This window comes from Chenopodium quinoa, unplaced genomic scaffold (assembly GCF_001683475.1).
Source record: "Chenopodium quinoa cultivar QQ74 unplaced genomic scaffold, ASM168347v1, whole genome shotgun sequence".
In the NCBI taxonomy this organism is placed as follows: domain Eukaryota; kingdom Viridiplantae; phylum Streptophyta; class Magnoliopsida; order Caryophyllales; family Amaranthaceae; genus Chenopodium; species Chenopodium quinoa.
Genome location: NW_018745286.1, coordinates 1,056,851 through 1,082,040, shown reverse-complemented (window position 1 = coordinate 1,082,040; position 25,190 = coordinate 1,056,851). Strand labels below are relative to the sequence as shown.

At 34.8% G+C, this 25,190-nt stretch overlaps 2 protein-coding genes across 2 annotated transcripts; one reads left to right on the top strand and one right to left on the bottom strand.

Annotated features, from left to right (window-relative positions):
- Positions 1-1,834: 1,834 nt before the first annotated feature.
- On the top strand, positions 1,835-12,545 carry LOC110711947 (4-hydroxy-3-methylbut-2-en-1-yl diphosphate synthase (ferredoxin), chloroplastic-like). Its single transcript, XM_021890385.1, has 20 exons — positions 1,835-2,054; positions 2,297-2,526; positions 3,178-3,335; positions 4,444-4,550; positions 4,680-4,780; positions 4,873-4,949; positions 6,187-6,306; positions 6,452-6,682; positions 7,204-7,320; positions 7,418-7,492; positions 7,582-7,659; positions 8,226-8,285; positions 8,406-8,468; positions 8,603-8,747; positions 8,864-9,002; positions 10,595-10,672; positions 10,766-10,925; positions 11,021-11,119; positions 11,222-11,326; positions 12,220-12,545. The coding sequence occupies exons 2-20, from the start codon at positions 2,319-2,321 to the stop codon at positions 12,319-12,321; spliced, it is 2,223 nt and encodes a 740-aa protein (XP_021746077.1). The 5' UTR covers positions 1,835-2,054; positions 2,297-2,318; the 3' UTR covers positions 12,322-12,545.
- LOC110711946 (ABC transporter A family member 7-like) lies at positions 12,468-24,975 on the bottom strand. The gene is made up of 18 exons (XM_021890384.1): positions 24,122-24,975; positions 23,058-23,421; positions 22,900-22,976; positions 22,676-22,820; positions 21,789-21,908; positions 21,590-21,714; positions 20,385-20,543; positions 19,051-19,213; positions 18,830-18,955; positions 18,651-18,734; positions 17,622-17,989; positions 16,879-17,079; positions 16,367-16,476; positions 16,180-16,264; positions 14,850-14,978; positions 14,652-14,757; positions 14,311-14,399; positions 12,468-13,074 (listed from the first exon to the last, which is right to left on the bottom strand). Exons 1-18 carry the CDS (start codon positions 24,197-24,199, stop codon positions 12,775-12,777), a joined length of 2,829 nt encoding a protein of 942 aa, XP_021746076.1. The 5' UTR covers positions 24,200-24,975; the 3' UTR covers positions 12,468-12,774.
- Between the last annotated feature and the right edge of the window lie 215 nt (positions 24,976-25,190).

Here is a 25,190-nt window from a genome sequence, read left to right as displayed (position 1 = left end):
ATAAACATGAACGAGTATTAAAATAATTCATTCCCCATATTCATGTCCCTTTGCCTAAACTCGTCTTGCATAAATAACACTTACAAGAAAATCAATACGCATTTCTCATACATGAATCAAACCAATCATCACATTAATCATCAATCAAACTCACTACCAAACAATTTCATCCAATCTACAAGTTTCCTAACATGGTTCTAAGTTTTCCCAGTCCTTAAACATGCTCCTAAAGTCAATGTTTTGTATCCTTGTACGTACCTTGTGTAAACGAGTTGGTTGACCACTTTAGGAACTAAAAATCGCCTTCTACAAGGTCCTCTGATCTCCTAAACCAAACAATAATAATTCAATCAATACCCAAGCAATATAATTTACGACAATACTAACTTACTTTAAAACCTTCAAAATTCAATTAAACAACACTTTAAAACCTTCTCTTTTACTAGAATTAAAAACTTATATATAGTTCTTTAAGTTTCCCACATAAAAACCTTAAAATACATACTTATTCATGAAATTACAGCTAGTTTAGAGTTTTATAAAAATCTGAAAATTTATTTTACACATGAAATCTTGAAATTATAGAAATCTTTATCACTACATACATTATATAGAAAGTTAGTAGACTTTAAACCCAAAAATTCCTCAATTCAATGTAATTAAAGACTCCAAAAACAATAACCAAAAATCTGAAAAATTTATTCTTGCAATAAACTTTAAAATTTCAAACTTTATAATCATAAAATAACCACAACCTTTGTTTAATGAAATTAGAGACTTGAAACACGTGAAATCAATACAATTTAAACCCAAGATTAAAACTTTAATAATTTGAAAATTTATTTTAAACATTAAACCTTCGCTAAAAATCAAAAACTGTCCGAGAACCATATTTAGAGACTTGAAACACGTGAAATCAATACAATTTAAACCCAAGATTAAATCGTTGTTTACATACGAAAAACACTATTTTAGTGTAAAAATTGGATGAGTTAGAATCTAAACGTGATTAAAACGTGATTAAAAAAATAAGAACGGAGATCAGAAGTTGATTACGGAAAACTGAAAATTTGTTTTTATGCTTAATTAATCATTAGAAATTTAATAGGAACAAAAGACCCAAATTAATTGATCATTAGAACCCTAAAATCCCAATTTAACTAAATTAAAACCCTAGGTTTAAAATTACAAAATCTTAAAATTAAAACAACAATTATAATCTGAAATTATTAGTTTAAAATATCAAAAACATGATTTTGATACTAAATAAACTAATTTCAAGCAATAAAAACCAAAACCCAAAAGTCTATTACATAAGCTTTATGAAAATAATAAGAAATAAAGGAGGAAGAAAATAAGACTAACCTTTTTGTGTGGAGAAAATTTGGGGATTCATAGGGTATTTATAGGAGAGAATTGTAGGGTAAAATTGGACCTCATGAAAATAATGGGCCAATTAAATAAACAAATAAATTAGACTTTGTTTTTATGATAATGGATTGTAGGATATAGGTACATAAAATAATTTAGCTTAAAATATTTTTTTTACCCAAATTCTAGAAAAATACAAATAAATATTATAAATAAAATAAAATTTTATTTATAAAATATTAAAAAATATCAATCACACCCAGTCAACAAACATGAAAATAAAGGCGTTCTCACTTCTCGCTATTGTTCACTTGTGAGAAACGAGAAAAACATCGTTCATTTCATGACTTCGTATCGGGGTTTACCAAGTTTTAGGACAAATGATGATAGTACTTGACTCCAAATGATAGTAATTGACCTTGATGACAATATTTAATATTGCAATTAGTGCATTACCCAAATGTGTGGCATGCACAATCAGCTAAGGTACTGAACCAAATACACTTCTGTCTTCTTCCTTATTTGCTTCCTTTCATTTTCATCCCAGAAAAATTTTCATATAAATTTCTCTCATTCTTAATTCTCTCTAATTTCCCAATTCAACAAGTCACTTTTGCATCATACCCACCACTAATTTTTGTTTTCCAGATTGTTTCTGCTGTTTTGCTTGCTCAATTATAATTGTAAGTTGCCTTTCACTAACTTAATTTACTGTTTACTTTGTTAATTTTGCTGCAAATTCTTGTTTTACTTGTTAAAGGGTAATCCTTTTTTTTTTTCGTGCATTTTCTGTTGTTTTCTTCATCCTATCAGAAGGAGGAAATTAGGATGTTTGATGCAACTGAGGAATTGGTTGGTGTTTGTTAATTGTATTTGGTGTTAATTGTTGGGGGTTTCGTGCTGGTGGGGTTTGTAAATTGTGCAGGAGGAAGTGATTAGGTTGAGCGATGGCGACGGGGATAATTCAAGCTCAAGTTTGCCATATTAGGAACAAGGATTATCATTTGGGTTTTGCGAAACATGTAGATTTTGTAAAGATTTCAAGTATCAAGAGGGTTAAGCCTTCAAGAAGTAAATTGTCGGTTATTAAGAGTTCGAACCAGGGATCTGATATTGCTGAGCTTCAGCCTGCATCAGAAGGAAGCAGTCTCCTAGGTAAAACTATTCTGTCAGTCTATTGCAGTGACAAAATGAATTTTCTTAAAATCTGGCTCTTTGAATGTCATATGTGATTCCATTTTTGACAGAATGAAATTATAGAGATGATTTGTTAATTCTTTTGGTTTACCACAGTATAACTTGTTTCGAACATATTATTCACTTGCATTGAGAACAAGACTGATTGCAGAAGAATTTCCTCTGGTGAAATCCATTGATGCATTACTTTTTAAGTTTGAATAATTGCAGATGACTTTGCAGTAATATCCTTTTCAATTATGTCAAATGTATGGCTATTCACCATAGTTTTTGTTAGCTTTTGTTTTCTAAAGGTCTTGGTAGGAGAAAAGAAAAGAGTGTAGTGTGCATTGCTTAACTCTTTTATGTAACTTCTAGGAACATATAAGTAACAATGATGCAAGATTGTCCTAACATTTTACGTCTCCGTTTCACAAGAGAAAGGATGGAGGGGAAAGAAATATGTATGAATTTTGAGTCTAGTTATCCCTTACACGAACCCATTGCATACTTTTTCTGTAAATATAACATCTATGTTGAGGGTATTAAACTGATCTGCCGTTGAAAAGTTAAGATTGATGTCGTTTTCCCAACACTGATTTAGTTGGTGTGTCTTGAATTTGGATGCAGTACCTCGGCAAAAGTATTGTGAATCTCCATATAAAACTGTGAGGAGGAAGACATGCACAGTGATGGTGGGAAATGTGGCCATCGGAAGCGACCACCCAATCAGAATACAAACAATGACAACGACGGATACTAAAGATGTTGCTGCAACAGTTGAACAGGTTCCCTGCCACTATACTATTGTTGTTTAATATTAGTATGTGGCCAGTTTGAATAAAATATCTTATATTGGAAAGATAGATCTCTTATGTCGGTGGATATTGTTCCATCTGCTGGACTAATGGAGTGAATGTTTGTCTTGAATAATCTAGTACTTGTACTACCTCTGATTCATATTATTTGCAACAAATGAGTTTGCATAGACTGAGGCAAATTTTGTCTATGAGTGTTAAATGGAGAAGAAGATAGAGATGCTTGTGATAGAGAGATAGAGAGAAACGACTACTTAAAAAGGAAAGAAAGCATTTGTTGCAAAGAATATGAAACATCTAATTTTGACAATGCAAATAATATGAAACGGAGGCAGTAGTTGTTTTTTGACCTGTTTGTATGTCAGCTGAGAGATGAGATAGTACAGGTGAGGTCAGTTCAATAGTTGGTGAGAAAATAAATATTCCTATCTTTTATTTTTTCATATCTCTGATCACAGTCCTCAATCCTTTATCTAGTGATGGCTTAATGTATTTCTTTGTCAGTTGTTTGAAAATTGTGTTGAATAAAATTTTCAATTGTGGCACCCAAGGTGTTCAACATTTGGAATTCAAGAGCACTTAGTTAAGAAAGCCGATTGTTGGAGCAGTAGCCTTAAAATTTTTCTTGCTAATCTACCATTGAATTCATTAATAATTTGAGCAAAACTAATACGGGGTGCATATGATACACTAAGTGTCTTTTCTGAAAGTTCTATCCTTTTCATGGTATTGTGCTCTGGTTTGTCTTCTTGACTTAAAATCTATCATGGCCACTAACAAATAATGAAAATTAAGTTCAAGATACGAATATAGTTGGCCAAAAATCCTATTTTTTTTTTTAAAAAAATTCTATTTACGCATAGGGTGCAGATTTCCCGTAGTGATAGTCAGGCTTCACTCATGTATAAATTTACTTGGTCTACTTTGAGTTTGATATACAAATGGCTAGAAAGACATGAAAAACTTTGAAGTGTCGTGTACATATTGATGGCCATTGAAGATTCTGCACTCGTTATATGAGTTAGAAAATTTTCTTTGGTTCTTAGAGCCGGTCTTTTTTCCTCACTTTTAATGGCAGGTCATGAAAATTGCGGACAGCGGAGCTGATATTGTTCGAATAACAGTGCAGGGAAAGAAAGAGGCTGATGCTTGCTTTGAAGTTAAGAACACGCTTGTCCAGAAAAAGTAAAGCTTCGCTTCTCTTAATTTTCCCTAGTTTTGGTTGTGTAATCTGTTCAGTTTAGATCTACGATTTGATTTATATGGAATTATTTATGAACTTGCTTTTATTTATTATTTATGTATTTTTTACAGCTACAATATTCCCTTGGTAGCTGATATTCATTTTGCTCCTTCTGTTGCATTGCGTGTTGCTGAATGCTTTGAAAAAATTCGTGTCAATCCTGGAAACTTTGGTATACTCTCAGCATTGGTCCTGTAATTATAGTATTCGTATGTAAGCCCCATAATCTTGATTAAATAATTTACTTTGTGGTCATTGTGCCAGCTGATCGAAGGGCCCAGTTTGAGACTCTAGAGTATACAGATGAGGATTATCAGAAGGAACTTGAGCATATAGAGCAGGTACTCATGCAATTGTCACCCAAAACATCCACAATAGAACAAAGTTAGAAAAATGAGGGATGATAACTTTTGTTTTCTAGATGAAAAGTTTATGAAGATTGTAAGTTCTACTCTGAAAGTTGTTGATGCCACTGTCTATTATGTTATGTTTTGTCTAAAGTTAATGTAATTTGGTTGCATGCATATCAATCCACCATTGTTGGGTGTGCCATCTTTGATATTTCTCAAGGGAACGATCAATATAGTAATAAGGTGCAGTGCCATAGACTCATAGATACTTTTTCAAAGATCTATGTCTCAATTCTTGAAAGCTTTCGTTGGAGGGAGGTTAGGGAAGTCTAAGAAGATGTCTTTCAGAGCTATTGTTATTTATCTTATTTTAAGATATGAATATTGTTTTTTATCTTATCTTTGTCTTTGAAGATGCTTTAGACATGTGTATTGGAATAATAACAAAGATAATAGAAATATGAATTAACCTGCTTTATACAAATAAAAGCAGTAACACCACCTAATTGGATTTCCCCATGGGTTGGGTCTGAGGAATTCTAAATGCACGGTGACAAGTGCATTCTTTTGTCCAATCCTACTTTCTAATAACAGGACTTATGCACAACTTACATTTCAAGATTTAACATTTAAATTTCAAACCAAGATTTAAGCTTTGATAAACGTATATATAATACTTCACATGTGAAAAATCATTGTAATCATAGAATTGCTGTTTATTCAGTTTTCTTATATTGTGGTTTTGTTTGTATTTATTGGGATTAAGTCTTTAGTATTGTTGTTGTGTTAGCATTTTGGTATTGTTTTTATTATGTTAGTGTATAGTACTTCCTATTTTTCGTTTACTTGCAACACAACTTCCTGGTACACAGTTCGAGGAAGAAGAGAGAGAAAATTCAGGGAGTAGGACAACTTCATTTAAAATAACCTAAATACCAATAAAGGGGTTGCGTTATTAAGGTTTTAAGTTTTGTAAATTAATAAGTTGTCCTCTTACCTTCTTTATCCTCTTTCTTAAACTGTGTGCCAATTGCCAAGGGGGCTGGGTTGCAGGTAATTTGAAACAGAGGAAGTACTTGGTAAATTCACAATAGCATCAAATTTGTTCTAAGATATTAATTCATATGGATGATTCTTCTGTTTTCATATTACTCAAAATTGTTCATGGCAGAGGATAAGAATAGCCTAATATGTTGACTTTACTCTTTGTATCTCAACATTATTCCAGGTTTTTACTCCATTGGTTGAGAAATGTAAAAATTACGGCAGAGCAATGCGTATTGGGACAAATCATGGAAGTCTTTCTGATCGTATTATGAGCTACTATGGGGATTCTCCACGTGGAATGGTAAGCATCACATGCTGTTATGTATTCATCCGTAGTTTGGTATAGAGTAAGACTAGGTGCTGGATCAAAGTGAACTAATCTAATGTCGAGGTTGGCCTTATTTCTTTTTATTCATTTATTTTTTCCGCCTATGACTTTGAAACAGGTTGAGTCCGCCTTTGAGTTTGCAAGAATATGCCGGAAATTAGACTACCATAATTTTGTCTTTTCCATGAAAGCAAGCAATCCAGTTGTCATGGTTGAAGCTTATCGGTTATTGGTTGCAGAGATGTATCTGCAAGGATGGGATTATCCATTGCACTTGGGAGTCACAGAAGCTGGCGAAGGCGAAGATGGTAGGATGAAATCTGCGATTGGGATCGGAACCCTTCTTCAGGTACAGAATGAGAATATTTTTGTTGCTGATATATGTCCTCCCACTGAAAGATTAATGTCATCAAATTTCAGTGGTATCAAGGAATTGATATAATTTAAGGAGATGCTTTTTTTTTTTTTTTTAATTTTTTTTTATGTATATATGATATATCCATTGTAAAATAAAATTTACACTTATTTAGCCAGCTCAAAATGAAGGGAACTTCAATAAGTTTAGATTACTTGTTGCTTAGGTGCATTGTACTGAATCAAGGTGAATTAGTTTTATCACAGATATTTGCTTCCTATGTGCTTTCTTTACTTTTAGCAATTTTCCAAAGGTATTATTAACTTAAATACTGTACTAGTGTGCTGGACTGTTCTCTACTGAAGAGCAAGGTTGTTAAGTATGAGATTCCATCTCATTTCATTATTTCAGCAACGAACTGTATTCTTTATCCCTACACTCTTTGTATCTATTCAATGAGTTGCAATATATGAGATGTTTATTGTCACAACTCTTAGGAGATATTAATTCTGTAGGATGGCTTGGGAGACACAATCAGGGTCTCATTAACAGAAGCCCCAGAAGAGGAAATAGACCCCTGCAATAGGCTGGCCAACCTCGGAATGAGAGCAGCTGAAATTCAACAAGGAGTGGTAAGATTAAAGTTTTCTGGGGTTGATTTGATGCTAGGACAGTGCAAAGTTTGAATATATAATAAAAACTCTGTTTGTGGCTATAATTTTCTTCCAGGCACCATTTGAAGAAAAACATCGGCATTATTTTGAGTTTCAACGCAGAACCGGTCAATTGCCAATTCAAAAAGAGGTCCTCTTAAGAATCGTTTTATACGTTATCACAGTCTTTAGTTACTATTTCATTCATTATCTGAATATGTTTTCTTTTGTTGTGCATAGGGTGAAGAAGTGGACTACAGAGGTGTACTTCACCGTGATGGTTCTGTTCTCATGACTGTTTCCCTGGATCAATTGAAGGTGAAATTCTCCATCAGATATGTTATTCTGTGTTTGTTTGTTTGTTTTTTTTTTTAATAGTGTCTTTGTGTATATTTTAGGAGTATGTATATGCTCATTAGTTTTAGTTGTACACTGTAATAATTGTTCTGTTACAAGTCTATGTTTAATCTATAAAAGTGCTTATTTGGGTCACTCTTGACAATTAGTATATGCCATTTATCAGGTATCTCTAGTATTGTTGGACTTTGTCCTTTGTAATACTACAATCATGTAGCTGCGCTGTAGTTTTATTTATATTCCATGATTATTTTTGTTTGGTAGGATAATTGTGTCATTTTTTCTCATAAACTTATGCACTCATCTTTTAAACTGTAAGCATTTCATTAAATCCTTTGTGATGTGAAAAATGTGGGTTCTAAGGCCTTATCTGTATACTTGTAATTATTGCTTCGAAATGTGGTTTGATTGTCCCAGATACTAAATTCCAGAACCTTTTATAAGTTCATTGAGTTAGAACTTAACAAACATTTCGTCAGCTACTTTGAATCCTTAGTTCTAATCATGTTCATTGTATTTAATTTCAGACGCCAGAACTCCTTTACAAGTCCCTAGCTGCAAAGCTTATTGTTGGCATGCCCTTCAAGGTAAATTAGAACTGAAATTTGAAATTTAATTACTCAGGCCAAAAATGATTGCTCTACTAATTGCCTGATAACTTTTATAATTCCTATGGTAGTTTCCTGACCATATGTCTGTCAATTTAGGATCTGGCCACTGTAGATTCCATTTTACTGAGGCAGCTTCCCCCAGTAGATGATGCTGATGCAGTAAGCAGTCACCTTTTTGGCTCTTTATTTTTTTCTTTAGTTTGTTAATTCGATCAGCTCAAGAAAGCGTCAATTTACAACAAGTTTTTTTAATGCAAATCAGTGACTTGGTCTGCTTTGCCTTTTATGATTAGCGGCTAGCCCTCAAGAGATTGATTGATATAAGTATGGGGATTATAACCCCTTTGTCTGAGCAACTTACGAAGCCCCTGCCTAATGCAATTGTCCTGGTGAACCTCAAGGAGTTATCAACTGGTGCACACAAGCTTTTACCTGAAGGTGGTTTTTTTTTTCTCCCACCTCATCCCCCCACCCTTCTGTTCTTATTTCTTTGTATATGCTGATTTTCATGAATTGGAGTATTCCATTTAACTGCAAGATTGTTTATTTTCCAGGAACGCGCTTGGTTGTGTCTTTGCGGGGCGATGAACCTTATGAAGAATTGGAGATTCTTAAAGACATAGATGCTACAATGATTCTGCATGAACTGCCTTTCAGTGAAGAGAAAGTCAGCAGAATCCATGCAGCTCGAAGGTATCTTCTTGTTCGTGAGCTACATTATTATCTAAAGAAAACTTGACTGACCTTTCTAAAAACAAAATAGTATTTAGCAAATCTATCATTTATGAAGTCTGATCAGCAGAGCTTGTGTAATAAAGAGTGAGACAATGCAAAAGGCAATCACAAAGACAAGTAAACTGCCGTAGGATTAATAGAGAAGAAAGATACAGTAGAGTATAATCGGAGAGAGGAAAATCTGTTCGCAAATGAGGAGGAAGAGAGAGACGGTACAAAATCTGGCTTCTATTGAAAAAGCCTTATTGATGCTTTGGCTTTCATAGTTAACTCTCTTTTTCTAGTAGATAAAAAAATTACATGATTCATAGCTGCTATCTATACGTGAAAGAGTGAAAGGGTATTAATTCGGCTATGTGATCTGAAATGTATGTATAGCAGGCTAGCTTCTTTGTTTTTTGGCGAAAGAAAATGGAAAAAAGTTTTAAGGCGTCAATTATGCAAAATTTTAAATTAAGGATTTTACTTCTCATTGCTGCATTTAAGTTGGTTGTTGTTCTTGTGCCAGAAATCCGGAATGTCAGTGTGAAATTTGTTTGGGCCATAATCCTAAGTTGAAATCTTGCAAATGTTAACTGTGACATACGTTGTTGGTGGGTAACTGAGTACAAACTCTTCTGTATTTTCAATACTGTAGACAAGTCATTGGTGGGTGATTATTTAATAGTTAATTTTATAGGTGTGACCCTGGGACATAGTTTGGTTTGTTTGAATTTTACCTGATATTCAAGAGTCAATATCTTGTATCTTGTTATGTTTCAGTTACCAATAACTATTATCCCTTGCACATAGTAACTATATGAGGATGTGATTCTTGAAATATGTGAAGTCCTAATATAATCCCTATGACTTTGTCATGATTATTTATTGGTTGAACGGTGTGGCTATGGTGTTATGAATGTCTCGTAATGAACTGTATGGAGGCTATGGACTCCTTTCTTAGCGGTATATCTCTATCTTAGCTACAAATTGATCAATCACTTAGTTAAATTTGACATGTGTGCGCATTTCAGAATGAACTCAATTGGTTCAAATTTTAACTGATGCAGTCATGTATTACAAATCAGGCTTTACTGTATTCCTTTTGCTTTACTTCTCTGGCATCATGGGTCACAAGATTAAATGGGCTAAGTTGCTACAATTTGGTACTACAATTTGCTAGTTGTATATTGTTTCATATACTGAGTAATATTATGCTTCGATTCTTTATTCCAGCTCCAGCATTTATGCTAGATATGTGACAGTCTAGATGGGTTTTATAACTTGAACACTTCCTTTTTGGCCATCTGTTGGAATATTGGTACTTTAAAGAGTCATTAAATCATAAGCTCTTATCTTTGGATTCTAATGAATGTGTCATCATGTTTGTAAGGTAAGAATTTATCAGTGTAGACTCATTGGTCCATTGCCACATATGAAACTCATATCTGAGTTTGAGCTTCATATCTAATGCCACTCTTTTCCTACTGTAACCTTTGTTGCCCTCTTTCCACTCTCATTTCACTATTAGAGATCTGGGTTCATCATTTTAGATGTTCACATCATTGCAGGCTATTTGAGTACCTATCAGATAATTCTTTGAACTTCCCTGTAATACACTGCATCCAGTTCCCCTCTGGGATTCACAGGTATTTCATAATACAATTTCTAATTTGAAAGCACCATTACAAGATTCCTCTTCTCATGTTTTCTCTATTGTCTAATTTTATGTTTTCTATCAGGGATGATCTAGTCATTCATGCTGGTACCTATGCTGGATGTCTTCTCGTAGATGGGTTAGGAGACGGTGTACTCTTGGAAGCTCCTGGCCAAGACGTTGAATTTCTGAGAAACACATCTTTTAACTTGCTTCAAGGTTGCAGAATGAGAAATACCAAAACGGTAAAGTTTATGCTCTTTTGCTTTAGTACTTTTTAGTTAGTTTCCATAGTTTGTAGAAAATTGAAGGCAATTTATGTTTTTGTTCCTTGGTCCAGGAATATGTGTCTTGCCCATCCTGTGGGAGGACACTTTTCGACCTCCAAGAAATAAGCGCACAAATAAGGGAGAAGACATCGCACTTACCTGGTGTTTCTGTAATTTTCTAAAACTCATCATCGAATGATGCTTGTACGACTATCAAAATAAAAAAGATTAAGCAGTCAAAATTTATTTTTTGAGCGATCTGGTTTGTGCAGATTGCAATCATGGGTTGCATTGTGAATGGTCCTGGGGAAATGGCTGATGCAGACTTTGGATATGTTGGTGGTTCTCCTGGAAAAATTGACCTCTATGTTGGCAAGGTATGGCAATGGTTGAGACTTGAGTTATTTAGTTACAGAGTACTTCATATAATTCCTCTGTGGAATCCTTCTCAGTGAGGTTGCACAGTGTTACATCTCTTTTTACCGGCATCTCGAAAATCCTTCTTGATGGAACATACTAACAAACTTTATATACAGTTCTTACTCTTGTTGGTCCTGCTTATGGCCCAGGTTTGGGTTAGATGTATGTGGCCTTGGACCTAGAATTTCCAGCATCCTCTTGTCATTTTGTCACTGAAATGTAGCTTTTGTTTTCAATGAATAATAAAAAAATTTCTTATGTTCAAATGCATACAATTCCCAATTAAGCCCCTAGTCATGTTATGAACAAAAGCCTCTAAGTAGTTGCATGGGTCAGAATTGTCAGTTTCTGTGTTTTCAACCCTAGCCTGGCCCCGTTGTGGGAGTCCTTTGCTTGGGGTTTGTTTACATATTACTCCTATAGTTCGAGTAGCCAGACCTTGTATGAGCTATGAAGTAATTTATCACATGCAATATATAAGAGGCCCTCCAATGAACATGGAAAAATAATCATCTGAACTGAGACCAATTTAACTGCTTGATAATTTAACAAAGGGGGACTGAACAAAAGATTGCAAGGTGTAAACGATAAAAACGTTTAGAAGTGGATAGTTGCTGCTTCAGAGGTTAAAGCTATGCTGCATCTCTTTTTTCTATTCTGTCTTCTGTTTCTTCTACTTGTTCACATTTATGATATTGTTGTGGCTCTTCCCTATACATATGTTACTCTATACTATTCTTCAAAAAGCTTGCTGTATAAATTTTCTGCTGGCTTGCACATTATTACATAACAATTAAATTGAGTAAATAATTAGTTTATAACTCTGCAAAACAATTCCCATTTCTTGCAGACGGTAGTGAAACGAGGAATAGCAATGGAGCAGGCTACAGATGCTTTAATCAATCTAATTAAAGAGCATGGTCGTTGGGTGGATCCTCCAGTGGAAGAGTAGACAAACAATTATTGAGGATTTTTTATAGGATTTAGAATCATGCAAAAAGAAAGCAATTTTCAGAGTCCCATCCATATTGTAGATTAACTTATAAGAATATTTGCCTGTGTCATTTTTGGGGGGCATATTACAAAGTATAAGGAAAATGTCAAAATTGTTCTTGCTGTACAGGCTCTTATATATGAATGTAATAATTTAAATAATACACAGTTGCATTACATAAATTTGTAGTCTATATATTTGTATATATGTATCTAATTATTGGTAATTTGGTACGTAAAACTAATTGTGAAACTATTCTATAATCATAAGAGATTGGAAAATTGAGAATCATGGACAACCATCCTTTAAATTGGTGTCAAAGGAAGCCTACACTGTGAATCTCTTCTTCAGTATGTTAATTGTGAAACTATATATGCAACATAAAAACCACTTGATGAATGCACTATATGATCATGAGAGGATATCGGAAGATTGAGCCTCAAGGGCAACCTTGATGAATACATCCTCCAAAGTGGTGTCTGCAAGACCCCATGCTTGGACTGTGAATCTCTTCTTCAGGTTCTCAACTGCCTTGAAAACATCAGAAATCCGAATTTCATGTTTGGGGATCTCAAACTTCTGGGTTCCTGATATGTGGTATATCTTTTGAGCATTTTGAGAGAGGCCTCTCACCATTGTTTCCACTTCTGCATCATGCTCTGCAGAGGTTGTCATGGTGAACACAAAGGACCCTCCATATCTTCCTTTCAGCTGCCATTTTACAAAAACAACACACTAGTTATGTATCAGAGAGAAAAAATTGTTGTAAGAAACCCTGATGATGAAAATGTCAATAAATGAATCTCATAATAACAAGGTCCAGCCCGAGAAGGTAACTATGTCCTGTGACTGATGTACCACAAATCAGAGGAAACTAACTACGTCCTGTGACTGATGTACCACCAATTAGGGTTAACTATGTTCTGTGACTGAACTCACTGAAGTTTATACTCAAGCCTCGAGCCTGATGGATCTTGTTGTGGGACTGGAGGGCACATTTGTTGTTTGAAAAATGTAGTGCAATCTGCTCCAAACTTGTCTCACTTATGAAGTCACCAAGACTTCAGAAGTTCAGATCTATTACGTGAAGCTGCTAAAATCCATTCAGCACAAAGGAAATTATGTAAAAGACTTATTCTTAGAATTATGAATTCAGTGCTGAATTGTGGAGGGCCATGCCTTTGTACTAAAACCTTAAATAATATTTGTATGACAATAATAAACAATGAAAGCTAAACTAGAAAGAAATATATGAAAAACCTTTAATTGATTAGTGATCAGAAAAACATAATTTTGAAATTTAGTTTCTTTAAAGCAACCAACACCCCGGGTGTGAGATATGCTGGTGTTGGACCATAAGGTGTTTGCGGAAATTCTGGGTTAGGCATGAGGTTTATAGTACTGGGCTCATAACCTTTATAACGACGTTTACTTGTCATATGCAGACCTTCTGACACAGCTACACTAGTCAAATGTGTGGGTCACTTGCTCCACACACACGTTGAAAACAAGGCCTCTCCATTTGCTTGGATACATGATGATGTGCTCTTTGTGTCTAAATGAGTTGAAAGAACAAAGACAGAAGCATACTTTATAGAGTAATATTATTGCTTTGAAGGAACGCCTTGCAGGTGCTAAAGCTTTTTGTAGAGCAGCGCACAATATGTACTTTGCTTTGTGGATGGCTAAAGGAGTTAACATGTGACAAGTTGCTATAAATATTAGGCCATTTGGAGAAATTCCCACCACTATCCTGTCCTACAGCACTATTATTTCTAGTTCAACAGATTTCGGCTCCATAACTAAGCACAGGGAAAAATTAAGTACTTTTCTGGACTTCATTTAAAATCCTCTAAATCAGGGTACAACGGCGATATTGGCTCTAAATAAAGGTACTACGATAATTTTGGCATTAATAAGTTATTGACATCAGAAGTAGAGATTTACCTGCTTAGGGCCCCCAATACATTGCAAGCTGCCATCAACAAAAATGCCAATCCGATCACACAGAACTTCTGCCTCTTCCATAGAATGTGCTAAAAGAAGAGAAAAAACAGAGAATATTAGAGATCATATTCAGAAGATTAACCATTATGGTCCAGATATATTAAAAAGCATACTCAAAAAAACCAAACACTAGGTTAAAAACAAAAATATAGGATGTGTGTTACTCGTCTAGTACATACACGATAGATGTATATAAGAGTTTGAACAACCAGCAAAAACTTAGTAGGAGCTTTCTTGCATACATAACTGCAGAGAGAGAGAGAGAGAGAGAGAGAGAGTACTTGTAAGAATAATTGCTCTATCTTGTTTTGCTTGCTTCACAACATTCCACAGATTATTTCTTGAAGCAGGGTCTAATCCAGTACTTGGTTCATCCATGTAAACAACCTTTAATAAGTAACAGTATCATTTAGACCACCTCAAGTCATAAGAGTATTAAGAGGTACAAGAAACAGAGTCATGGGAACAAAAAAACTAACCTTAGGGTCACCGATCAAGGAAATAGCAACACTAAGCCTCCTTTTCATTCCTCCACTATATTTTCCCGCGAACTTGTCAGCAACACCGCCATGATATAAGTTGACACTTTTTAAAGATTCTTCAACTGCCTGCAGTAACATAATCACATCAACACGAAGAAATTACATTCAAGAGGGAAGCTTTGCTAGTCTCCCCATACCCACCTTATAATTTTAGACCCACCTAAGAGTTCTATACTGACCAAATATGAAGGGGATGGATACATAATTACATATCCACCTTAGTAGGTATTAACAACCACTCTTACCACCCAAGTGGATGTCAACTACATATCCAACATCCATACCTACCCAAGCAGGTATAAACCTAAATTTACAACCGCTCTAGGCTCTACCACCCGAATGGATATCCACGCTTATGCTCACATATTATCTGCCTATTACCCATCCAAATTCAACTGAGGAGTAAATAATTTTTGAAAAATTATACAGTATATAATAGTTGTGGATACATGGTGGGGTTCAAGCAGGCAAGTAGATGTGGGGCGGGGTGGGAAGATATGGGACGGGTAGAAATTTTTAATTTATCACTTATTACCCGTGGCGGATATGAACTTTTGATATTCATACAGCCATACCCGCCCCCTTACCAACCAAAGTCAAACCATACCCGCTCTAATTGGGGTGGGTATGATGCAGAATCCATAAAATTGTACCAACTTGCCATCCATACTTGCAATGACACTAAAATTTCAACTAGCAGTTCCACACACAAAACATAATCTGTAACAATGATGTTGCTTTGATAGAACAAATGATGGGCTTGCTTGCATTTCTCACATAACACTCCAAGTCCCACATTGGCGAGAAAAATGATTGATTTAACCATATCTGGCCGTCCTAGTAAAGCAACAAGGTCTTCTATTTTAGGATTATAGCTGTTTCTTTTTTTTCCTATGGCCCTAGGGCTAACTAGAAAAACACCAATCCCACCAAAGTGTTTATTTTGTAAAAGTTGTTAATCTAACCTCTTGAGTCTAGGATAACATATTAACAAGCTCAATCACAACAAAAACACACACACACACACACACACACACACACACACACACACACAAAGAGAATACTAAGATAATTGATATGGGATGTATTTCAGGATGCGACTCTTCTATCCTTTCAGATGTTTCATCAAGAATGCATTCGTATTCTTAATCAAGAAACATAGTATTCAAGTCTTTTGACCACCTAGATTCTTTTCATAAAAGTTTTGCCAAAAACCAACATGTCTACAAGTAATACATTGACCTGCATTGCTGCCAAAAAAACTGACCTGCATTAAGGCAGAACCTTTCAGGTTCTTAAGGCGGCCATAAAATATCAGGTGCTCTCTTCCAGTTAATGTCTCCCAGAGTAAGCTAAATTCAGAAGAGTGAAAAGGCATAATCCATATCTGTAAACATTTGGAATACAATTGAAAAAAATACATATTTAACAAGGATTAAAGACCAAAAACATACTCATGCTGGGGGCAAACACCCATGCTGGTATATATTTCATTCATTTGATAACGAATGTCTGAACCCTCAACATATGCTGCACCAGATGTCGGCTTTGTGAGTCCAATCATCTAAAGAAATAGAAAACGGACATTAACAATCATTTATTCCATTCTGTAAACAATCTGTCCATAATAAATCTCAGGTCCTTTATTATTATATATTTATGCTTAATATATTTTGTTATTCCCAAAATAAACCTCATGTCCTTTAGTATCGAAATTTGCTGGACACAAGAGCAAACAATGATAATTGAAATAAAGAATAGGCATGACATATGCCCTTAATAGTGCAGTGTTTTCGGGGTTTTTTTGGTGGGTGGGGGAGGAGGGGGTTTGGAGGGTGGGGGGAGGGTGCTATAAGAAAAGCAGAGACTACAAAGATTCAATCTTATCAGACATAGGTTTTAAAAAGGGATACATAAATAAGAAGTCATTTACATATGTTTCATAAACACAGTGCAATGTTCTCACCATGCTGATGAAGGAGGTTTTCCCAGCTCCATTTGGGCCAAGCATCCCAAAGCATTCACCACGTGGCACAGCAAGAGACATTCCTTTGACTGCGAGCTTTGGAGGATTTCCATCCCTTTCAGGATAGATCTTTCTCAGGTTGTTGCAAATTATGGAAATGTTAGAACTTTCTTCTGACAACAATTGCTCCACCCTCTCCCTCTGTTTGGGAAAGAAAAAATCATGAGCAGAAGTACACATTTAAAAGATCGCAACTAAAGACATCTGTTGATTATTTTCTATTTCTTATTCATCTGTTAGTAACTAAGTAAAGCACATAACACATGCTAGGTGCCTTATACTGTAGTTGCATTCATACTTCAGTATATCTACGAACTCCTTTAATAATAAAGGCCCGTTATTGACAATCTGCATTCGAGTGCTTCAGCAAACTGACATCCAAAATGTGTAAAACTAGACAGGGTCATTCAGCACCTAGGAGAAACATGAACTTAAAGCTTAAAGAAGAGCTGCTAGACGACCAAAACAATGAAATTGGAATTTACATAGCATTGTCATCTTTTTAGTTTCTTTTTAAAGGGGAAGAAAACATAACACCCTAATATTTTTCTATATTTTAACTAATAACCACCCTAAAAGAGACTCAAAAAATGAAGCCGTAAAATAACTAAACTCAAAAGCCAGTATGAAAATTTTTCCCCAAGTTTCAAAACTGTACATATAATGGTAAGAAAGAGAAAGACCTCTTGCACAACATCAGCTTTCTCCATCTCAACAAAGACTTTTGATCCTTGCTTTTGTAAACTATGCTTCTGTGAAACAGAGTTGGACTTTCTCAACAAGCTGCAGAAGAAAAATAGAGGAGTTCTCTTCACACCACTTCCAGATGATACAACTTGATCAACATAGAATGCAATAGGGAGTACGACCAGCCACTCAATAAACATGATGATCATAACTTCTTTCATCCCGTTCATGCTGTCACCCAAATTTCCCCACCGCATACCATGGGTTCCCATATAATCCCCAAGAAAAGAATATTGTCCAAGCTCATATAAACCTCGAAATAGAGAGAATCCAGGGTATAGCTCCATAACAATAATCCATTCCCCTGTAATGAAAAGGACAATACAGAATAGCACAACACATATGAATATAAAGATTAAACAACCAAGAATCAATGCGTGTTCCCAAGTTTGATGAAGCAATATAAACCCACACATTATTTACATTAAACCCAATACGGCTTCTTATGCTGTTAAATGCAATCATACTCAATATTAATCATTAGGCAAAATCACACTCATTGACATGTTTATTTGTATCATTTAAATAGCACAAACTTGATCACTAAATACATTCAATGATATGAATTACTCACTAAAAACACACATTGACAAGAAATTGGTTACTGAAAACCCATTCAACCCCTTTGGTAACCAAGTTTATGTTCCTTTTATATAAAGACAAGTTCATGTCAGTGGTTGTAGACTTGTAGTTGGACCATAGTTCATGTGAATGAGGTCTTATCTTCAAGTGTGTATGGTGTACAATACATTACACATAAATCCACTTAATCCATCACATACATTATGTGTTAATCATAACAACCCCCTACATGTGCTATCAACTTCGTTCTAGAGGAAAAGGGGTTTGACAATGCTAAAGCATTATACCTTGACAGAATAATAGGAATGCACCTACTATTCAGAAAAATGACATATGGCCAAAATAAAGTTGTTGAATATAAACAGAAACAAATATTAACTTACTTGGAAATGAAGTATCTTGAATAAAATTTTGAAATAGAAATCCTCCTAACAGCCCAGTGCCAAACGTCAGTAAGTACCCAACAGCTATAAGAAATTGGTGACAAAACATTAGCACCACAAGAAGACAGTTCAGTAGACTAGTACATCAAAAGAAGGTAGCATCGAGCCCAGGGTCTAACCTCTAGCAGTTAAAACATTCGAGAACAAAGGGGCCACAAGAAATGCCATTGAAATCTGCAAGTTTATATAGATAAAATAGAATACAAATTGGATGCTGTAGTCATTTGTTGTGAAGATTTTTAGTCCTACAGAGAAAACAACACAGGGCATGAGGATCAAATATAGCACAACACTTGCCATGTAATAAATAAATAAATAAATCGAGTTAAGTTGTAATTACCAATAAGGGATCCAAATATCACAAAACATGTCATGTAGATTACAGATAAAGCTAGAAAGTAAGCATAGGAAATTGTCCAATATGGGCCATCACCAAGCCCATGCATTTTCATCATGATACGCAATCGCTGTTGTTTTTCATAAACCAGAGCAGTCAATACAACCTGCACCAATTTACAAAATTCTTAAATATCTTGATGTGAATTCTCAATAAGTTACTGCCAAACATCATGACATAGTTCTTATGTCAGACTGCATGCATAACACCTGGCACTACATGCAGTGTACAGAAACTTAGAATTTGCCATATTGATGGAAATATTTATCTACAAGTAAGCACGTGTGATAAGCCAAATAGTAAGAAAGACAAAGGGGCAAAAGGTAAGGGAATACGCGAAAAAAAAAAAAAAAAGCACGGGCATATGTGATTGAAATCATTTACTAAATAGGAAATGGAACAACTTTAAAATATGGAGGATGTAAAATTTAAGATTCATATTGATGGTCTTTTCCAAGCAACCTGAACACCCTTAGAAACACATTGCCTTCTAAACCTGAAGTTATACTATGCCGGCATCAAAACTGGGTTTTAAATCTCCAGAGAGAAATTAAATGAAAATAAAGAGAGCATTTTCATGCAAACATGATGACAAAGCTACTTTGCACTCTAGATCTGCTTTGTGTTATATAACATTGAATTTGGACTACAGGAGCGATTTAGTAGCAAAACTTTCACCAGACAAGTCAGATGCTGCTAGATGGTGCCCCAATAACATCTTTAATTTGCTTCCCCAATAAAATTTAAGATTCATATTGATGGTCTTTTCCAAGCAACCTGAACACCCTTAGAAACACATTGCCTTCTAAACCTGAAGTTATACTATGCCGGCATCAAAACTGGGTTTTAAATCTCCAGAGAGAAATTAAATGAAAATAAAGAGAGCATTTTCATGCAAACATGGTGACAAAGCTACTTTGCACTCTAGATCTGCTTTGTGTTATATAACATTGAATTTGGACTACAGGAGCGATTTATTAGCAAAACTTTCACCAGACAAGTCAGATGCTGCTAGATGGTGCCCCAATAACATCTTTAATTTGCTTCCCTCAATAAGATATAAGTTCTGATAGTCTCATTACATAATATCCAGTTCAATCTGCTAAAAACAGCTTATATCTTACATTAAAATGGACTTATCAGACATTCTAGACCAATAGTTAAGTATTTCAAACATTATAGAACTATGGCTGCAAGAAAGTAAAGAAACAAAATCCAAGAAGTACTCCAAGATGAATGCTTGTAAGCCAACACTAGCCAATTCCATGCATACTTACCGGAAATAATGCTATAATGACATATGTGAAAAACTGAGCACTGAGAAGAGATGAAATATCAATTCTTAGTCGGGTTCCAGGCTTTGGCATTTCTTTAACATACTCAAGAAGAATTTTTGTACTAGCACCGAACAGACTCTGTAGATAGGCATTAGACACCTGTAATATAAAAAATGAATGTATAAGTTTTACAGGAACAACATCCAAATTGCACATAAAAAGTATAGCTAATTGTAACTTTGAGATTAAGCTAAGTGCAGAGGCTGTTCCCACAATGAGTTCAACTCTTATCTTGGGTGACAATGATTAATTGTACCAAAGCATCAAGTCTCGAGTTACTCAACCCCATAAATAATATTATTATTTTTTTAGAAGGATGTATAGGTAATTAGTAGCTGGTATAAGAAATTGCCATTGCAACTGGTTTACTCTTCAGAATCAATGCTAAATTCATACATACATGCAAAAAACCTTACTCTTGGTTGAATAAAGTGGATTGTAATTATTAGAGAGTCAACATACTACATTAAACATTAGCTACACCCACAGTCTAGAAATAGTTGTCAAATTGTCCCGACTCCTCATTAATGAAGATATAATATGAGTCCCTATAAAATCCTTTTCATTGATTGCATTGTTTTCACAATCTTCCCATCATATAGTCTAAGAAGGTTACATTGGAAAATTCAGAAATATACAATGACTACTTCAAGAAAGGTAACAAATATTTTTGGATGTACCAAAATAGTACGAATGTGAGATTAGATTTTTCTCCACTTTAAAAAGTAAACAGAAACAAACAAGATTAAACAAAAATTAGGGGAAAAAAACCCCAATGTCAAACAGAACAGTTTGCCAAAGGTTAGCAGCAACCCTGAATATTTACATGAATAATTTTCTTGCCATAAAATTAACAACTAAAGTTTTATCCATATCAGATCCATAGAATTCCAACCCTGTATAAGATAGACTGGTAAAGGACTGGACAATTCAAGTCACTACAGTTGAGGGAGGACAAGCTCCAATGCATGGTCTTGGAGTTGGAAACAGGAAAACATAAGAGTGGACTATGATTGGCAAGACCATAATGAGCCAACATACTATAACATTAATAACAGATCCAACAAGTTCAACAAACAAAGAGAAAATCTCAATGACTATAGACTAAAATGACAAGCAAGCAACCGTGAATTCAGAGCAATTACCATATTTATTGAGCGTAGTACACGTAGCAATGCAATTCTAGAAAACCCAGTGTCATTCTTGTATGTTGTATTATACCATATGTTCACATTAAAGTTGTTCATGTCTGAGTTGAGGATATCATATGCTGTCATAAGAAACAAAACATAAAAATGTGCAAAAGAAGAATATCTTGAACAATTAAAGTTGTTAAAGACCTACCAGCGACAAATTCATTTATCTTCCTTTCTGGGTTACCTTTACGGTAACCCTTGTACAGCTCATGATTTATATCAGAAGAACTATTGCGCCATAGAGGAAGACCTGGAGCACATTCTACATCTGTATAAAAGACATCAATTATATATTCAGAATGGTGCACCATAATTCAGGAGGGAAGAGAGAAAAACTGTGTAAATAACATTAGGGAAGTAAGGATTGTACACTTATTATAAAGGGAATTCCTATTTTAGCGCATCTACCATTACCTGAAGGGTCTACATCATTTCAGTCATTAAGTCTTTGTCAGCGAGGGAATCACCAAAAGTACATGGCACCATGGATATTGACAAGTTCAAGATAATCTAATATCGCTTACCATGTCATCCAGAAAAGTATTTTACAAAACCTTGTCACAAATAAATTTCATAATCCTACGTTGAGAAAATTGAAGATGAGTTTTGACTATAGAAAGGATATTGGTGGCCACCAATATTCAGCATACTAGATTGTGAAACTTATGAAACTGTTGGTGCCAAAATTCTCACATCACCTTAATTGTTTCATAGCTATCAAAGAGATGTATCCTTTTTTTGAAGCACAGATGTTCTCTTTCTCTGTAATTTTGTAATTATTGATTGAATATGTAGTTCTATCAAGATGTAGACAGAAATTTTGAACGAATGGTTAACATACAAAATGATTCAATATTATAAACATGGTGTGAGATTGTAAGCAATCTCTCTCCTGAAGATTGCAGGGCACATAACAGATATAAGAATATATCTAGTTGTTGCCCATGCATCATCCATCTCACCAAAGAGTTAAAATTATGACTGAATTCAGTGTTAAAAACAATCAGCTATATAAATCCAAAAGGCTGGTAATACCTTGCTGTAAAGTTGACGATATAATATCTACAGGCAATGAAAATGACAAGCTCAAAAGGCAGAGTGGTTGAACAAAGTACAGCGGAAGGCCTGAGGTGTAAGCAGGATCAAGAAAATTCTGAGTTCCAGGCTTCGAAGCTGATCCCTGAAGCAGTTTAATGCATCAATATTTGATATCCTTCCATAGCAATTAGTGGAGACAGAGTACATGCCTAACCACTTACCAAGACATTGTTGGCCAAACTAAGTAAAAGGTTGGAGGTATTCACAGGGGATGTCAGAAACAGGTTGCTGGCCAAGCCTAGAAAGATCCAAAATCACATAATTAAACCAGGTTCAAAGAAACAACCAGATGTAAAAAATATATATGAAGGAGATATACCTTGCCCCAATGTTTGATTATTCCCAGTCACGAGTACAGTAACAGGACAAGTACCTGTCAGTCTACATGATATACTTGGCAAGTCTGGAAATGTAAAACCATTAGTTCTCACAGCACGACTTTGAGGATCTGGAACTTGAAGCAATGCAGGCCATTTTTGGGGGTTAGGAATAGGACAGCTGGAAGCTTGATCCAATGTCGAATATTGAATCCCACATTCGGTTTTACCATTAACTTGAGCACAACCACATTTGAATTTTTCTTTGCTTAATTCATTGTCTATCACTCGTTGCAACAGAGAAAGAAGAATACAAAGTAAAACCGGGAATATTATGAGACAACAATTCGAACGTTTATTGCGTCTCTGCAGTGTAAAGCCAGGCAACAGCAACGTTAAGAGAGTACTCCCAAGTCACAACATAATAACCATCTCAATTTCAAATAACTCGACATCTAAAGGTTAAGCATTGATAAGAGAGTAGATGTAGGAAGCAAACAGTCTGCAATATTATGCCTACAATATACTTCATACAGAGTCATGGATTATTAAAAAAATCCTGAATATTCTCAAACTCTCAGATGTCATGGATCACCTACCAATTCTAAAATGATCAAAGACTTAAAATGTCACAAAATATTCTCAATTATCATACATTTCACGTATCAGCCACCAATATATACACAATACTCCCATTTTCACTAATTCAGCCACATCTTACAACCATAAGGAATACTTAGCCCCTACCAGCCGAATTCAATTGTCACGTTACTAGTTCAAATTATAATTACACTTATCAACGTGACTATAAAACCCGAAGGAAGAACATAGCAAACTATATTAATATTAACCACACAAACCCAATAACACCACCACCATTAGGTCCATCACCATCAAGAACAATTGCAATAATGCCAATTACACTACATTCAACAAATCTCCATTTAAATTGTAATAATTACGCAAAGTGGCAAATACCCACATAATTTAACAAATACACATGAATTGAAAACACCATAAAAACCCAAATCTGAACCAAATTACTAATGTCCATGAAAAAGGGTACCTGAAAGATTAAGTTTTTCCGGAGAAGAGCATTGGCCTGGGTAGAAAAAGTGGCGCGCCCATGTGAAGGAATTGTCATGGAATTCTGTGAAACTGACAAACTCAAAGTGGGGAGGTGAGTTTGACCGTTATAATTAGAGTTGTGATTTTCTGGGTTTTTAAAATATACTTCCACTTCTCCTACGCAATTTATCTGATGCTCTTTCGGGTAATTCGCGTTGGTACTTTCATATGCTTTAGTATTTTTTTTATTTATTTATTCTTTTAATTATTATTTTTTATTTTATTTTATTTTATTTATTTATTTTTTTGGCGAAGGAGAGGGGCAAAGCCCAAAACAAGCAAACAACAAAACACTAAAGATAAAGCAGAAAACAACTAAAACCGAAACTACCCCTAGAAAACGGCAATAATTGTAGCCACGCTACTCCGCTAAGGACTTTCAATAAAACAGCTTGAAAATATTTCGGGATCATTGAGAACATGATCAGCTTTTGTTTTGATCGGATTCATAGTTGGACAAACATTATGTGGCTTAGTTAGCTTTTCTATAACATTGATCAATCAATCATGAAATATGTCTGCTGAACCTGGAAGTTGCACTCTGTTTTTAAGCTCCCTCTATGCTCTATCCATTGCTTCCTAATTCGTAATCCTAATTCCTAAATTATAATTCAACACGGTTGTACTTTATTTTAATTTCCAATCCAAAGCTTTATCTTTACATGGTACAAAGGTTTTTTTTTTTAATATTATTTGATTTTATCTATTTCGAAAAGTTACAACCACTTTCACTTTATTTTATTTTTCGAAAATCTCTTTAATACATCACTCCACTTGAGCGACGAAATTTATACCTTTCCATACTCTCTCTCTCTCTCTCTCATTTTATCCACATTTTCTTATATTTATTTACCTTTTCATGCACTTTCTCTAATTTATTTAAGAAAAAGTCATATCGTGACAGCTCGTGCCAGAAAGAATCAAGAAAAAGTCATCTGGTACATAATGGAGGCGCAATCTTTCATAAACAAAGCTCATGCATGATTTGATTCATATGTCGTGTTAAC

Coding starts and splice junctions, on each gene's coding strand:
- LOC110711947 (XM_021890385.1), top strand. CDS start 2,319: ATGGCGACGGGGATAATTCAAGCTCAAGTTTGCCATATTAGGAACAAG. Junction 6,683..7,203: donor GGATCGGAACCCTTCTTCAG/GTACAGAATGAG, acceptor TTAATTCTGTAG/GATGGCTTGGGAGACACAAT. Junction 8,748..8,863: donor ACACAAGCTTTTACCTGAAG/GTGGTTTTTTTT, acceptor TTTATTTTCCAG/GAACGCGCTTGGTTGTGTCT.
- LOC110711946 (XM_021890384.1), bottom strand. CDS start 24,199: ATGACAATTCCTTCACATGGGCGCGCCACTTTTTCTACCCAGGCCAAT. Junction 19,214..20,384: donor TCATTATAGCATTATTTCCG/GTAAGTATGCAT, acceptor AAATTGGTGCAG/GTTGTATTGACTGCTCTGGT. Junction 16,265..16,366: donor GGTGTTTGCCCCCAGCATGA/GTATGTTTTTGG, acceptor TTCTGAATTTAG/CTTACTCTGGGAGACATTAA.